Source organism: Panthera leo, chromosome F3 (assembly GCF_018350215.1).
Source record: "Panthera leo isolate Ple1 chromosome F3, P.leo_Ple1_pat1.1, whole genome shotgun sequence".
Lineage (NCBI taxonomy): Eukaryota > Metazoa > Chordata > Mammalia > Carnivora > Felidae > Panthera > Panthera leo.
In genome coordinates, this window is record NC_056696.1 from 18,967,804 (window position 1) to 18,985,524 (window position 17,721).

At 43.0% G+C, this 17,721-nt stretch overlaps 1 protein-coding gene across 2 annotated transcripts in view; it reads left to right on the plus strand.

Annotated features, from left to right (window-relative positions):
* Positions 1–17,721, plus strand: part of PAPPA2 (pappalysin 2) — a 269,518-nt gene that overhangs the window by 214,973 nt on the left and 36,824 nt on the right. For both annotated transcript variants that reach the window (XM_042925583.1, XM_042925584.1), the window contains exons 19-20: positions 1,306–1,415; positions 14,835–14,906. In XM_042925583.1, the coding sequence (XP_042781517.1) occupies positions 1,306–1,415; positions 14,835–14,906 (182 nt within the window). The remainder of the gene's footprint in view (positions 1–1,305; positions 1,416–14,834; positions 14,907–17,721) is intronic.

Genomic DNA, 17,721 nt, shown 5'->3' on the forward strand with positions numbered 1-17,721 from the left:
CGCTTGGAGATTGCAGGCTTGCATTGCCCTTCGGCCATTCTTTCTCTACAGGGGACCAGGCTCCGGAGCCTCTGGGCAACTTCTGAATCAAGTAATTGCAACTCTGTGGTCGGAGCTGATCTATAGAGAAGTTGATTCAACTTTGCCCTGGCTGGCCATAAGGATCATAGAAAAGAAATGCTGTTTGTGGCAAACCTTGTAAGGTTAACCCTGAGTTCTGAACTGCATAAGTAAGGAGTAATTTTATGTCATTCTGTGTCACGCCAATGGGTATAATTTGAGTGAATGAGAAAGTTCATTAGTTTCTGAGACGGTTCTTTATCATCTTCAAGCTGCTCTTTGCACCGAGATATCTCATGGCCAGGCACAGAGTAGTAGGGTGCTCAGACTGGGCCTCTTGAATGGTATTTCATGAGCAAATTCTCATCTCCCCACTCTCTACTTTCTGCATTAAAATGTCAGGTGCTCACATATATAGAGCTCTTAAGAGTCATGTAGCATTTTGAGTTATTTCATAGGTTTGTAAAAAACATAGAAATAGAGATCGCAAGAGCTGCAAAGAAACTTGGAGATGAGCATATCTATAGATGAGGAAACGGAACCCTGGGAGCAAGCCGTTTTTGAATAGAATTTTCTAAGACACTTGGACCCACATACAAGGGAGTAGAGCAAGATTTTCCTTCAGAAGGCTAACACATGACCAAAATCTCTGCTTCTAATTTCCTGTTGCTTTCTCTTTTAAACACATAGGTTTCTTGGCTGCCAGCATAATGTTCAGTGGGGCAACAGACATAAATCTGCCTTCATCATTTCTGGGCCATTTTCCCCCCAGCTAGTACACTTCTTAGGTGATGGCTGCTGTAATTATCAGCCTTCCAGAGATCATATAAGCAGGAATGATATTAAATGTGCTAAAAGGCATCGGCCAATCAGGATAGTCTTCGGCTGGCCAGAGTCCTAGAGTGGGGTCTTGGGAGTCTGCAGGACCAAGAGTCAAACTTTTAATTGCTGGATCATGCAGGGGTTCAGAGATTGCAGAGGAGGGGCTGTTCTGGACCAGAAAGAGGAGTGGACATTGGGTCAAGGGGAGTTAACGTGGAGCAGTGACCTCTGTCGCAATTAGTGTAGAAGGGTCTCTACAGGTACATGGTAGATGAATGTCAGCCCTGCCTATAGCCGTGATTATGTGGTGACCCATAACATACAAATTAATTGCCCTTAAAAAATCAAAGCTGTCCATTCCAGGATGAAAAAGACTGAGATCTAGGAAGTTCAAGTCTCTGCTGTAAATTTCTGTTCCTTCAGGTGCTGTGTGTTCCCCATCATGTGTGATTCCCCCTAGTGACCCCGTAGTTCTGCCTGAGAACGTCACTGCTGACACGCTGGAGCACTGGATGGAACCTGTCAAAGTCCAGGTGAGGAAAGGGACATTTTTGTGTGCCAAGGACGTAAGATGGCTGAGAAATCCACAACTGACAGCATATTCCCTGGAGTAATTTCCGAGGCTTTCAAAGTATCTTTAAAGCAAACAACCACACGGCTCATTCCTAGAGAGAAAAATTAAAACTCAGGAGGAGAAAAGAGGACACTTGGGAAAAAAGATGGCCCCTATCCAAAGGACAGTTTAAAAGATAATCTAGAAGGAGGACTTGGAGACATAAGAGAACGGTAATTCAGGAAGGGAAATTGAAAGAGAAAATCACTGCTAATGAAAAGTAGGACAGGAAGACTTTGAGGAAGCCAAAGAAATGAATAAAGATGAAAGAAGGGTGGAGAGGGAAGGATGGCTTGGAAGAGATGGTGATGAAACTGGAAACGGGGAAAGAATGACCACAGGGAGTCCGAGAGAGCTGCCTTCCCTGTCTCTGTCCCCACCCTTTCTGAACCCCGAGATCCTCTCCCAGGGCCATCTGGAGTCCAGTCAGTCGTGGGTAGGACCCAGTACATCGACGGCCTCTTCTCTGGGCTCTCCGTTTGTTTGCATTCTCAGTTGAAACTCCAAGAATGCCCATCCCTGCCTTTTCTCTCCTCTGGGCCTAGAAGAAGGGCTGCTGTCCGCTCCCCCCCCATCCCGCCCATCTCCTTAGTGCCATTTCCAAGCCATTACCCTGCCTCCTCCCTGGAGTCACCCACATTTGAATCTAATGCCAAAGGAGCAAATCACTCACCACCCTCATCTTCTGTCATCCTCTGACCCTCCAGTCACCTCCTCTTCTCATTTCTTAAACATTTTAGCTCCTAGGTCATAGTCATGTGAGCTGATATTCCTGCATAACTCATTGGTTTCGGTGTCCACACACTTGATCCTCCCAAAACCTGGGTTCTCGGTTCCATGGCCTCCTCTCCTCCAGTGATCACCTGTACCTTTCTTTCTCCCCTACACGCTTCCCTTGGCTCACTCTGATCTTGCCACAGTGGCTTCCTGGCTGATTCTTAAACATGCCAGGTACACTCCCACCTCAGGACCTTTGCTCTGCAGTTCCCTCTGCCTAGACTGTTCTTCTCCCAGGTATCTTCACGTCTTGCTCCTTGGCTTTCTTTAGAATTTTACTCAAATTCCAGGCCCTCTTTGACTGTTCTAGCTAAAATTTTAACTCACCTAACACTTTCTGTCCCCCTTTCCCTTTTTTATTTTTTCTCCTTAAGACTTACCATTACCAGGCATATTATATATTTTACTTATGTATCTTAAATTAGTATCCCTTTCTGCTGCTATAATAAAAAGCCCAAGGAGGGATTATTGTCTGTTCCATTCACTACTATATTCCCATATCCTAGAACAGTGTCTAATATGTAGTAAGTGCTCAGTAAATATCTGAGAGGTGAATAAATGAAAAAGAGTAAGAAAAGGCAATACAAAATCAGGATGGAGAAGATCCTGTGGTAAGTTAGGTATCTCTCCTTAGAATGGGAAGGGTGGGGATGACAGGGAGTCTGGGAGCTTGGTTGCCTTATTAGACTAACAAATGAAATCCTTGGAAGGCTGCTCTCCTAGAGTGACCAAGAGATGGATTCTAAAGATGTACCGCATTTCATCTGGAAACCGTCCTCAGATTGCTTCTTTTTTCCTCACCAGCTAGTGGTGCTATCTTATCAGCAGGGATTTGTGTCAAAGCAAGAGGATCAGGAAAAATTACTCTTATGTATGACTCAGGAGAGGGGGACGGGAATGGCGTGCTCCTACGAATTCAATCAGTTATTCATTGGACAATCCTTGATCGGAACTTAACTGTGGACCCTGGAATGGGGCTGAGTGCAGGGAATATGGAGATGAAAAAATGATAGTCCTTCTATTTACAAGACTTAAAGACTTAAAATCTGGCCATGAAAACAGACATTTATAATAATGCAACATGGGAAGTGGTTTGTTTGTGGTAGAAGGTGCGGTGGGAACACCCTGGAAGAAGCAACTAATTCTTCTGTTTAGGAGCTTCAGGAAGGATCAAAGGATGAGGAGGCTTTTCCTCTGGGTCATAACATGTGATCAAGAGAGGAATGTTCTAGAGGCTTGGGAATGTAAGAAGTTCTCTGTGGCTGAAACCAGGGTATGTGCGGGAGTGAGGGAGAGGGAAGATGGATACTGGAAGGCTGAGATAGGGGAGAGACGGCCGGGCAAGATCCTGCAGGGCAGGCCACTGAGCAGGGTGGAGCTCACCAGGAGCCTGAGGGCAGCTTGAAGACTGGACTGGGGTGGGAAGGAGAAAGCCAGAAAACACCTTGCCTGGTTCTCCCATTCCTGGCCTTCCTAAACTTTCTGTGCCACTCCCCACAGTCTGTTGTGAAGGCCTAGCTAGAATTGCAATGCCTGGAGGAAGAACTCTGGCCTCCTGTTTCATGGAGCTCCAGATGGTCTGGACCTTTTCCTTCAGTCCCTTAAACTCAACTTCCTGTGAGGAAAACCTTCTCTTTCTTCATTAGTAGCTCTAAAGGGGGAAAGGCTTAGGACATTTCAGACCCTTCTCTTCCTCTTGAGAAATCGCCTGCTTGAGGAACTCTCCTCCACCCACTTCACCATGAAGGCATCCAGTGGGAACTTGGAAGGCCAGAGTGCAGGCCTTCCAGTGAGTGGGGGTCTCCTGCTTCTGCTTTCCAAGTGGGACATTCAAAGAAGAGCAGTTCAGTTGTCTTCATGAAGACAGCAGGGGCGCCAAATACAGCGACTTTCCTGTTTCCAAACTAGAAAACAATATTCTCTGTTTTCTGAAAGCCTCCTTTTTCTTAACTGTCCTTCACAAGATTCGTTATTAGTTATTTTCCCTTTTTCTGTAGCTTTTTGTTTACATTATATTCCTGGTAGCTTTTCCAGTGCTGGGAACCTCGTAGGTGTCTTATAAACATTGGTGGAATGAGCAAAGAAATTCTTGTAGCGCCATTTTCTACTTTGGAAGTGTCTGTTTCCTCATCAAACTCCAAATTTCATCAGATTTCAGCAGCTCTCTGTGACTTTGTGACTATATGTCATCACACCCTTGTCATTTTCAAGTTGTCCACCCCAGAGAGGAAATGCAGAATATTTTTTTTTCTCCTTAAGCCAAACATCAAAATCACTGCATATGTCTTGAGTATGGTCTAGTCAGTAAATCCAGATTTTGAAACAGGTTATCCGGGTATGGTTTAAGGATGATAGCATCACAGAAATGTTGTAGACCTTAGAATCCAAATGTGTTAAAAACGGGGCACCTGGGTGGCTCAGTCGGTTAAGTGTCCACTTTCGGCTCAGGTCATGATTTCACAGTTTGTGGGTTCGAGCCCTGCGTCGGGCTCTGTGCTGACAGCTCGGAGCCTGGAGCCTGCTTTGGATTCTGTGTCTCCCTCTCCCTTTGCCCCTCCTCCGCTCACTCTGTCTCTCTCTCTCTCAAAAAGGAATAAACATTAAAAAAAAATTTTTTTTAATGTATTTAAAAAAAAAAAAGCCGAGTTTTTACTCATGATCTCTGTTCTTCCTCAGCTGCATAATTTTAGGCAATTTTACTGTTCTGCGCCTCTGTTTCTTGTGTGTAAAATGGACATAATACCTATTTCAAAAGGTGAATGTGAGTATCAGATGAGGAACGCGGGTAGAACTTAGCTTTGTGCTTGATGAAGAACAATCTTTCTTGATCAGTTTCCATTCTTACTGGAGACAGATCGCTTTTCCTCACCACTGTCTGCTCTTCCCATCTGTAATGATACTGCCCTGTTCTTTATGATTTGGGGGTATAACTATACCAATCACAATTTTCATACTGTTAGAGGCACTATTATTTTAGTGGTGCTTTTGAGACTTGTGTCCTATTTCTGCGTGAAAACAAAGTGAATTAGCTTCTTCTAATAATGAGGAGGAAAAATTGAGGTAACTCACAAAATGAGTTTCATCCTTACCTTGTAAGACTAATTCGTCCCTTAAAAAGATATCTGGAGGTCAGAATTTCAAAAGCTGGACACAAATGGGGTGCCTGGGTGGCTCAGTTGGTTAAGTGTCCGACTCCTGATTTAGGCTCAGGTCAGGATCTCACAGTCATGAGATTGGCTGATCTTGTGTGGAGCCTGCTTAAGATTCTCTCTCTCTCTCTCTCTCTCTCTCTCTCTCATTCTCTCTCCTCTGCTTCTCCCCTGCTTATGTGCACGTGCACAAAAAGAAAAAAAAGAAAAAAATTTTTTTCTCTCAAAAAATTTAGTAAAAAAATGGAACATATAATTGATAACATCTTCTCCTGAACCCCCAAATCAATATTCTTTGTGCCAAAAGAAAACCCAGAGTTAATCCAGCAGTTCACATGAATTATCATAGAATGGCTAAACAAGCTGTCCTTTGGGCATCTCTCAACAATTTCATGGATATAATGGAATAAAGGAGTATTGCTTACAAAAAAAAAGCTTACATGGGATGCTGTTTTTCTTCCTTTAAAAAAAATTTTTTTTGTGAACGTTTATTCATTCTTGAGACAGAGAGACAGAGCATGAGTGGGGGAGAGGCAGAGTGAGAGAGGGAGACACAGATTCCGAAGCAGGCTCCAGGCTCTGAGCTGTCAGCACAGAGCCCTACTCGGGGCTCGAACCACAAACCGTGAGATCGTGACCTGAGCAGAAGTCGGACATTCAACCGACTGAACCACCCCGGCGCCCCTTAGGATATCAAAACTTTACCATAACAGAAAACAAGAGAAAGGGGTCCATGGAAGCACTGGGAATGGGGACGAAGTTATTGTTCTTATGTTCCCAGGTCCTCAGAAGATTATACACGAGCCACAGATGATTTCATGATGTCTGCTATTTTGTGGCACCCAGCAGCTCATGAGGGGTGGGAAAGCTAACGTTGTCCTCATAAATAAGAAGCAAAGCAGTTGTATTAAATGAAACTCTTCATCAAGTAAAATCCCTATAACTCACATCTAATCATCTTGGGGGAGGGTCCATATTGTACTCAATGTAAAGTATTGGTGTCCTTAAGAATTCACCTGGGCAGTTTGTAAGAGGAACAGAGCTGGGTTCCCCCTTCAGAAAGGCTGGTGACGCCGTGGGGCACACCAGGTAATTCCGCTGGAGTGTTTTGAGAGACACTGTTGTTACAAAATAAAGTACTGACAACATAAATATTTTAAGTACAAGCACGCCTGTTTGGAGCCTGGCTCCTTTGTTTAGTAAGTGGTGATCTCCTTATTTCGTGCAAATCCCTATCTCCCATTCTTCAAATACCTTTTTATCTGGCAGGACTACAGAGCAAATGAATTGAATTGTATCATTTTCTCTAGTCTGCTTCCAATGACTTCATTCTTTGTAATAAAAATGATATCTTACGTTTGGATAACACTTTGTTGTTTTCAACGTTGTGTATATATATAAAATATATGTTTTTATATATTTATAATTTCATTTTAATCTTATCACAAACTAATAAACTAGGAAAGCAGGATTTGATTATCCTTGTTTTACCAATAAATTTGATGTTGGATGATCTGTCCAAGCTTGCACAGCTATAACAAGCAATGGAGAAAGAAGTGCAGTCGACTTGTCTGATTCCAAATCCAGTGTGATTTTCCCCCGAATCACCCTGTTTGCCATAGTCATTTCTTCCCCGCCTAGTATGTGTTTGCAGCAGCAAGTAGAAAAGAAGTCAGTCCTCTCAACTATGAGAACCCCCACACTTCTCTTCCTTCTGCATAACGTCTAACAAAAATCATTTAGAGAGACAGTTCCCTGTAACACTATTATTCCTTGTTGGGAAAGAGATTGTTTTTAAAGAACAATCAAGTATACTTTCTAGATACCCACAAAGTTTATTTGCCCTCCTCTGGGAAGTTCTGCTGGTCTTTATTCCTGCAAATGATACCTGACTCCTAGAATCATATACTATTTGGTAAAGAAAGAATTTCTGAGGACTTAGGTATCCTGGGGTTTTGATGAAAAACAACTCCACGTAGCAACTGGCATATAGAAGAGTGAGATCCTTCTGGGTTCAGGTACTTACCCCTCGGTCGCTTCTGTCTGTGCGTCAGCGAGAGTGACGATAATATTATCTGTCTTGCAGAGCTGTTATAAGAGTCAAATATAACACTTTTGAAATGTCTTGCATGGATTTTAGCATATAGTTCTGAATTCAGTAAAAATGAAATTTCACTTCATTTAGTACAAATCTTACCTTTGGAAATTTCCTTCATCTCTGAACAGATATTATCAGCTATCTCTATGAAAAAGAAACGTATCATTCTATGAGTTCTGTACTTTGCTTATTTGTGTGTGTACGTGTGTGTGTGTGTGTGTGTGTGTGTGTGTGTGTGTGTGTGTAGACAGAAATGTATAGATCATTTGTCTTTAAAAAAAAATTTTTTAATGTTTACTTATTTTTGAGAGAGAGAGAGAGAGAGCAGGGGAGGGGCAGAGAGAGAGGGAGACACAGAATCCGAAGCAGGCTCCAGGCTCTGAGCTGTCAGCACAGAGCCCCATGCAGGGCTCGAACCCACGAACCGTGAGATCATGACCTGAGCCCAAGTAGGATGCTTAACCAACTAAGCCACCCAGGTGCCCCTTGTCTGTCTTTTTCCTGTCCCTTTTACAAATGGGGCTGGGAAGAGAACTAAGGGCCATTTATTGTTTCCTATTTGAACATTGACTAAAGAAGCAACTTCTAACAGCTTTCGTTGGGAGACTGAAAGTAAGGGTGAAAATTACTGTGACTTCTAAATGTTTCAGGGGCATGCTGGCTGTGGGGAACAAGAGGTAGGGATGTGAAAGGCTCAGATGGACTTTCTGGGTCTTTTGTTTTTGTAAAGGTATCTTGCTCCTTCACTTACTACACAGAGACCTAGACCTTTCCATGGTAGCAACATCAGCAGAGAAATATCCTGGCAGAAAGAGAAGACACCAACAAAAGGGCTTCTTGGCAGTCAAACAAAGGCCTGCCAGTCAAGGTGACCGAGCAGTGGAATCTGGCAGTTGGGATGCAGGCGACAGCCACATGCCCAATCGGTACCACTGCTCACATCCAGCAACCAGAGCTTTTGCCCCACTGCCTCCCGCATGTCTCAGGCACTGTGTGGACACCCGACTGTCTGGGGAGCCTGAGCTGAGCATGTGGGAGGAGCTTCCCTCAGACTTTTGCTGGGAGCACATACCTGTTCTTCCTCATCTTCATTTTTTCCTTCCTTTTTCTTTTTTTTTTCTGTCATTCTACCCCTAAACAGTAAGATTCTCGAGGGTAGGAATGATCTGCTCGGCACATCGCTCTTTTCATTCATTGCTGGATGAAGAGAGTGGCTCCTGGCTCCACAGAGCTCTTTCTCAGGGCAAACCTTTTGATTTTTCCAGAGGCCTCTGTAAGGTTGAATTTTTATGACTGTCTTTAACCGCTGTGTTGAGAGGGTGTTTTATTCTATCTTGAGACTTACCATTTAAAGTAGGAAAATTAACATTTTGACTTACGCTGTAAAGCATTGGTCCTTCAAGAATCCGATTTCATGGGGAGGTGATTTTTTTATACATAATGTGGCAATTGTTTGCATGTAAATGAGCTTTTCTAAATTATACTTGAAAGTGTTCCGTTCTGAAGTACAAAAGCATCCATCATAACATCTCATTTCCTCTGTTGGTTTGCTTCATAAATTCATTTTGTCACAGACCGAACAATGCTTTTCTTTTCTTTCTTTAGTATATCACAATTAGGAATTAGTGAGGTCCAAACTAATGAGATTTTCCTGTGGCTACACATGTGAGGTTTGCAAAGGTTGTCAACACTGCAGGGAATCCCTCCCTCAGCTCCCCAACTCTTCACTAGAATTGCTCGAGTCAAAACAAATCTTGTAATTTCTGACTTTGTTTTCCCAAATTGGCCCCCAAAGGATTAATAATTCCTTAAAAAAAAACAAAATATTTTAAGAGGGAGAGAGAAGGAGGAAGAGAGAAAGAAGACGGTGCCCCCCAGGAGCCATCGTGTCCGACTAGCTCGTCTCACCCTCCTGTGTGTCTCATGTCCCGATCCTTGCTCTCATCCCCCACAGTGTCCTCTCAATGGGCACAATTGTGTAAGAGTTCCAGTGACCCTTGCCATACACACATTAGCGGGAGAGCAAATCCCTCAGATATGAGTCATGAAAAAGCCTTCTTTTTCATCAGTTTCAAGTATGGAAGTATCTGCTTTCAGTTTGAGTGAGTCTCGAGGCCTCGAGTCCAAGATAGTCTTGGGAGGGGGGGTGCAGAAGAACTTGAAAAGCAAACTGCAGGGTAACGTGCTATTGTCCAGATAAACAAGGCAAAAACAGTGCTGTGCTTCACTTAGGGTTGCATACATTTGTAGTCATAAGGAAATGGTCACAGACCTGGGCAGCCGCAGAACTTTGTTCGGGTGGTGCGATTAGCCCATTCTGTCAAGTAACTATTCCTGATAAAAAAAAACAATTGAGCAATTCTGTGTTAGACCTTAATGTTGGCTAACTATCAGTCTTGTGACCTTTAGTGAGATGTTTAACCAGGCAATAGCCTTCAATTGCCTTATGACCATCCTAATAACCCTTAACTGGTCTTCCTTTCCTTCCTCTTCCTTCCTCCCTTCTCTCTCTCTCTCTCTCTCTCTCTCTCTCTCTCTCATCTCTCTGTCCCTCTCTCTCTGTGTCTCCCCCCTTCTACTTTCCCTTTGTTCTTCCCATCTTCCTTTTTACTTTTAAAAATTTTTGAAATGGGCTGAGAGAAAATCTTTACACTGGTTTTCCTTGTGACTGCTTTCCTTTTGGAAAGTTCAAAACAAATCTTTGTTCACAATCAATTCACCTGAAAAGTGGCTTGCTAATAGTGTCATAGCAATAATAATCATATAAAATTGTAAAGAAATAATAACTTAAAAGTTCAGAATAGTTATGAAGCACCTGGGTGGCTCAGTCGGGTAAGCGTCTGACTTAGTTTTGGCTCAGGTCACGATCTCACGGTTTGTGAGTTTCAGCCCCGCCTCGGGTTCCACGCTGATAGTACAGACCCTGCTTGGGATTCTTTTTCTCTCTCTCTCTTTATTTCTCTCTCTGTCTCTCCCCTGCTCGCTCTCTGTCTCTCTCAAAATAAATAAATAACTGAAAAAAATTCAGAATAGTTGTTACCAATAAGGAGGAAGGAAGGAGAATGAGGTTGGAGGGCTACATGTAGAGGACATTAATTGAATCTCTAGCGACTTAGGTTCTGGAAGCAGGTACAGCAAATTAAGATTTGATAAGGCTGAACAGAGGATATAAGGACATTCTTTCAATTACTTTCTATAGCTTTTCTTTTTTTTTTAATTTTTTTTAACGTTTATTTATTTTTGAGACAGAGAGAGACAGAGCATGAACGGGGGAGGGTCAGAGAGAGAGGGAGACACAGAATCAGAAACAGGCTCCAGGCTCTGAGCAGTCAGCACAGAGCCCAATGTGGGGCTCGAACTCACGGACCATGAGATCATGACCTGAGCTGAAGTTGGACGCTCAACCGACTGAGCCACCCAGGCGCCCCTAGCTTTTCTTTTTTTAAAGTTTATTTATTTATTTATGTGGAAAAAGAGAGAGCACAACCAGGGGAGGGGCAGAGAGAGAGGGAGAGAGAGAATCCCAAGCAGGCTGTGCACGGCCAGCACAGAGCCCAACATGGGGCTTGATCCCACAACTCATGTGATCATGACCTGAGCCGAAACCAAGAGTTAGATGTTCAACTGACTGAGCCACCCAGAGGCCCCAATTTCTATAGTTTTTCAAAGGTAATATATACTATCACCATTTGTCAAAAATATTTCAGAAAAAAAGAAAATCATAGGGAGCTGTTAAAAGATAACTTGAGGCATATGAAAAATCTTGAGTTTATGTGAGCAAAAATCTGTTTGAATTAGTCAGTGTGAAACTAGAAATGGTTAGGAGTGCCTCACCAAGAGGAGCTCAGGAGACACTATGGTAGAGAAAAAAGGAAGGAAAGTAAGGAAATCATTGATTGGCTGTAGCTTAAAGCCTCGTTGGCTCTTTGTGATTGGTTGTCCGTAGTTTTTAGTTTCATAATCTTGAAGCATGTATAGGCTTAGATCCTGGGTCGCTTACATAGACCACCATGGCATCAGAGACACTTCAGTCTAAAAGCTCCCTTGTTGAATTAAGTTAACTCATCCCACCAGGAGTTAGCCCTTCTCCTTATCTTCTTACTGTGTCATTCCTTTCTCACACCTCACCACCACAAACTTGCCCATAAACTTTAAGGCCTGAAGCGTATTTGAAATTCTCCTCCCGTTTTGATCAATAAGTAGTAGTTCAGTTAATGGCACGTGCATATCTTTTCTTACGGGATGAACAACGTTCATGGGCCAGAAGATAGAGGAGAATTCTGGAGCTCTAACTATTTAGTGGTTGACAGATGCTTGTAAAACATCATCTCTAAGTCACTGAGGTAAGATGTAAGAGTGGGAGACGGTCCCTATTCTCAAGAATTTTGCAATCTAGAATGGTCTTAGACCCAGGTACCAGAAGCTTTTGCAATTTTATGGAGATTAAGGAAGAAGCCAGTTTGAATTCATCTCAAGAGAGAGAGAGAGGGAGACCAAGAGGGAGAGTGAGATTAAAGAATTATTGAGATGGGTATTCTCAGTTCTACTATCATGTATTTATTCTACAGATAATAGTTGCACGTGTGTGAAATGATTTATACATAGCATTGTTTGTTAGAGCAAAAGACTGTAAATCACCTAAATATCCATCAGTATGGGCCTGGTTAAGTATATGAGATCTTATACATGCAATGAAATACTATGTAATCAATGGAATGCAACATTCCAGAACCCCGAGAAACACTGTGAAGTGGAATAAAGGCAAGCAAGCAAACAACAGACCAAAGTACAAAATAAAAAGACAGCATCTTAGAATTTGTGTGAGGAGATAATTTCATACATATATGTTTGCATATGCGTAGAACGTCTCTGTAATGATACAAAACACAGAAAATCAAACTGAGGAACTTGGGTGATTGGGGATCAGGAGTAGGAGGGAGACTGTGAACCTTTCATACATTTTATATTTTATTCTGTGAATCTATATTACACGATAATAAAATCACATAAGAATACAAAGATAGAAAACATCAGTCAGAGATAATAGGACAAAAGAGCATCGAAGAAAACGCATCAAAAGTAAAGACAGACTCTTTTCCTTTCTTTTAAGTCCCTTTGCAATATATCCTTAGAATTTCTAAAGTGTTATTAACAAACCAACACTCCTGCATTTATTTATTTGCTTGTTTATTTATTTATCTATTTATTTAGAACTTAAGTTTATTTATTTATTTTGAGAGAGAGAGATAGAGCAGGGGGTGGGCAGAGAGAGAGAGAGAGAGAGAGAGAGAGAGAGAGAGAATCCCAAGCAGGCTCCATGCTGTCAGCACAGAGCCTGATGCGGAACTTGAACTCACAAACCATGAAATCATGACCTGAGTAGAAATAAGAGTCGGACACTTAACTACCCAGGCACCCCCAAACTCCTGCATTTATAGAAGAAGTGATTGGCGTAGAAGGTGTAGTGGGCATAAGAGAAGCTGGCACAGTCAATTCAGGGTGTTCTGGTGAGTTCTGGCCATAGACATCATGTGAGGCTGCCGAGGCTACGTATCCTCTTATGGGGAAGCACTGACAATTTTTCCAGCTACTTCCCCACAGACTTTGACCTCTTGGAGGGCAGCAACTCTGGTTCCTAGTGAGTGAAGCATGTATACATTTCAATGTCTGACTGTTAAGAATGGGGAATTGGGATCCTTAGGGAATGTGGTGCTATGAGAAGGAAAATATGTATTGACATCTCAAGGGTACAACTTCCTGTTTGATGCTATTAGCATTATCTGGTAACAACAACGGAAGCATAAAACATTGATATTTCAAATACTAGAAATTGAATCCCTTGCTAGCTAAAAGAGTTCCACTGATACTGGGTTTAAAACGTAAACAAGAATCCTTTCTAGGTAGCATAGCCATTGTTTATATGCAAATGATGCTTAAGTGGCTGTTAGTGCAGAATACCTCATTTTTTAGTAGGCTGACCCCCCCATTATGTATTTGTATAATCCTCTATAATCCTTTTTTTCCCAGTGCAATGAAAACTTAAACCAAGCCACTTTCTATAATTACAGTGTAGAATTTAGAATATCAGAATTCGTTAGGATTTATGGTATAACCTCCCCTTTAGGGAGGCTGTGAAAGAGAAATTTTAGTCTATACGAGTACAACTCTAGAAAAATCTTGCAGTTCCCTATTCTCGTAACTACAAGGTATATATTCATATACCTACATGTTAATATATGCAAATGTCTCCGATTTGATTACCACATAGTCTTAACATTCTAGAACATATAATTTCTAATTACTAGAGGTGCTATCTTGCGGAAAGCTCATATCTCACAATGTATTCTTTTTCTTCTGATTGCACTGTATTCCTATCACACTGAATTAAAACATGAGTATGAAAGTCTACAAATGGTTTGGGTTGATGGGCTACAGAGAGAATCAATCTCCTTTTCTCCCTGAAGCCTCCTATGGGACTTTTTCTTTTCCTGAAATGTTTCTTTTGAAATTTTAAAATCCAAAAATTAAAAGGGAAAAGCTCAATGAAAATGGGTTGTAATTATTATTCAACAAAGAGTAGATGAGTATTTGTTTCAGCGCACATCTGGAAATGGCTGTTGGGACAGGGACAGTCACCGGTGTTTAATATGAATGAATGTGTTTTTGCTGTCATCAGCTTGATGCGGGCGCCATTTTGAGCCCCAGTGGTGTCCCATTAACCCTGTTTGCCCAGCAGAGACCTTTTATTTCCCAGGAGGAGGGGATAAATGGTGCTAACAGGAGCTACAGATTTGTTCCACTCACCCTCCAGCCCCTGCGTGGCACTCACGTCTTCTTGCCTAGGAGTCTTGAGATCCGTGTTCAGTTCAAGACTCTTCTTGTGAAGCTGTACTGCTCAGCCTTTAAAAATCCATGGTACTTCCTTGTCAACCCAGACATCTCACAATTTCTTGTAATGTTATTTAAAATTTCAAGACAAATAGAAAAAAAATACTATGCCTGGAACCAAATTACACTCATTACAACACTGAGGATGCTTTCTAAAATTACACCTGCACCTCTCTGGAAATTTTGATACCTTGGGGAGGGTGAAGGAGGATGAAGAGTATGAGAGTTCCACCTGGGCACCATCTGGCAAGTTTAGCACTTCCACGGGCAAGTCCGGCTGGCCTCGGACCCCTGTGTGGGGTACAGCTGGGGTCTCCCTCCTCAGGGAACGGGGTTGGGCTGGTGGGGTGAGCTCAGGATTTTCCCCTTCTCTTACTGACCAGGGGTCCTTGTTTTTGTTTTCTGTTCTCTCCACCTTCCCCTTCAGAGCATTGTGTGCACTGGACAGCGTCAATGGCACCCACCCCCCTTCCTCATCCACTGCATCCAGTCGTGTGAGGTAAGCCTCCTGCTCCTCCCAGACCCACACCAGAGTGGTCTGGTCTGCTTCACTCATGGGGACCTGAGTCTTTCTAATGCAAGGTCTTGCTGCTATGCCCTTGGTTTAATCTCTTAAATTTAGCTCTCTAATTTTCAAATTACAGATATTAGGATTTCTTTCTTTCTTTCTTTCTTTCTTTCTTTCTTTCTTCTTTCTTTCTTTCTTCCTTTTTTCTTTCTTTCTTTCTTTCTTTCTTTCTTTCTTTCTTTCTTTCTTTTCTTTTTCTTTCTTCCTTCCTTCCTCCCTCCCTCCCTCCCTCCCTCTCTCTCTCTCTTTCTTTCTTTCTTTCTTTCTTTCTTTCTTTCTTCCTTTTTTCTTTCTTTCTTTCTTTCTTTCTTTCTTTCTTTTCTTTTTCTTTCTTCCTTCCTTCCTCCCTCCCTCCCTCCCTCCCTCCCTCTCTCTCTCTTTCTTTCTTTCTTTCTTTCTTTCTTTCTTTCTTTCTTCCTTTTTTCTTTCTTTCTTTCTTTCTTTCTTTCTTTCTTTCTTTTCTTTTCTTTCTTCCTTCCTTCCTCCCTCCCTCCCTCCCTCCCTCTCTCTCTTTCTTTCTTTCTTTCTTTCTTTCTTTCTTCCTTTTTTCTTTCTTTCTTTCTTTCTTTCTTTCTTTCTTTCTTTCTTTTCTTTTTCTTTCTTCCTTCCTCCCTCCCTCCCTCCCTCTCTCTCTCTCTTTCTTTCTTTCTTTCTTTCTTTCTTTCTTTTGTTCTTTCTTTATTTCTTTCTTTCCTTCTGCAAAATCTCCAGAGTCTCATTTTAAATGATGTAATAAAAAATAAGTTAAAAAGCAAATCAGAATGTTATACGGTTTGGGGATTCTGTAACTGGATCTTACTCGAGCTTAGTTAGATCAGAGCTTTGCAGACCGATGGTGGCCTACAGACAGGTTTATTTGGCCAGCACAGTCTCTGAAAACAATTCTGTTCTGGTTGCCAATATTTAAAAACTGGGGTTTCGCATAACATTTGTGTATGTATATATAACATCACACACCCACGTACATACATACTCCAGATAAAAATCAATATCAAACACTGCTGATATGTCTCTTGGAAAACAAGATATCTGGCACCGTGGCAACAGTTAGCTAGACCTGAGTAACAGCTACAGCCCCAAAAGGCAGCTGCTCTCTCGGTGAGCAAGGTGCTCCCCTCTCCCTGCGGCTCCTTACCTAGTGGGCATCCCTGGTTTATGTCAACTGCTTGGGGCGTGCAGGCATCTGTTTGCAACGTCTGAGGTAGACCTGTAACGCCCTGTTGGTTAACTCAAACCAGACCTTTACTTCCTCAGGGAATCCTATGTACTTCTTCACACAGGTTCCCTTAGCTAGATTAACGCGAGTTATTGCAAAGAAGAGTCAAGAATGAGTCAGAGCCTTACAGACAGAGAATGACCCAGGTATCCTGGCATGGGGAAGAGGGGACGCCTCTCTTCTCTCCCTAACCCCCCCCCCCTCACACACACACACACACACACACACACACACACACACACACACACCATTTAAGCCCTCTCACCCCAGGAATGGCCACTCAGTCACAGTAGGTTTTGCCATTCACGTTTCTCACTGCGAGTAATTAAACCACTTAGCAGTGATGCTTGGGTAATTCTGGTTGCTCCTTGGGTGCTAGCGAGAGCCATTGAACTGCCCCTGATTTCTAACACCCTACCCCCTACACACGCATACAACCCACATGCTTATCTATCCCTCGATTCTTCTGTATCTCTGTTTCTCTTTATCCAATTCTGGGAAACTGGGATCTACATGAGGCCAAAGAGGGGGAAAGGGTGGGGTTTGAGACAAAGGGAAAACTGGGTGGGGAAATGATACCAATAAAATAGCATTCTGAGAGTCCATCAGGAAAAACGCTAGTGGAGAGTGTGCTTTGTTACGGCGCGGGCCAACAAAACAGCTCATCTTCTGCCATCATTAGAAAAACAGATGGCAGTGGGGTGGGGAGGAGGGGCAGTGACTCATCCACTGGGCAGGGGGTAGAAAGGGGGAAGAGGAGGCCAAGGGAGGAGGGAGATAAACAGACAGAGGACTCAGAACTGGGAAGAGATCAAAGGGATCCTGAGAATTCCCTTCTGCTGCTTCCATGTGTGATGGCAGGAGGGAGGGTGGGTGACAGGGCTGGGAGCTGGCTTCCGTGTTTCCCGGAAGGTTACAACACAGAGCTTTCCTCGTGTGTCTTCCCCTCCTCCCTGCACCCCCAACACATCCTCCTGATCCCTTATCCTGAGCTTCCTAGGCTCCTGTCAGTCCCTTTGTTGATGTGACAAGGAACAAAACTCCACTCCCTCCTCCGATTCCCCTGCCCACCCACTACCACGCACAGCTGAGCCTCAAGTGGTTCTCAAAGTGTGGCCCCTGGACCAGCACAATTGGCATCTCCTGGGAACCTGTTAGAAATACATATTCTCAGGCCCCGTCCCACACCTACTGGATTGGAGACTCTGGGAGTGGGGCCCAGAAATCTGTGTTTTTAACAGCCTCCAGGTGCTTCTGACGAGTTCCGAAGTCTGAGAGCCACTGCCGTGGCCACCATGGGAGGAGTCAAGAAGGTTCCCAGTCTGTGGAGCCCCAATTTGAAGCTCTCTTTGTCCGGGAGTAATTCTAGCCGACATTAATTCCACTCTGAGTATACTACAGTATTTCCTGGGGCTCTCTGGTTAGGAAAAGGTTTGAAAGGATAGGATTTTGCTTCTGGTGTCCCAGCAGAGGCGAGGAGGAGGAAAAAAAGAAAGAAAAAAAAAAAACCACGTAAGGGTGGGAGGAAGA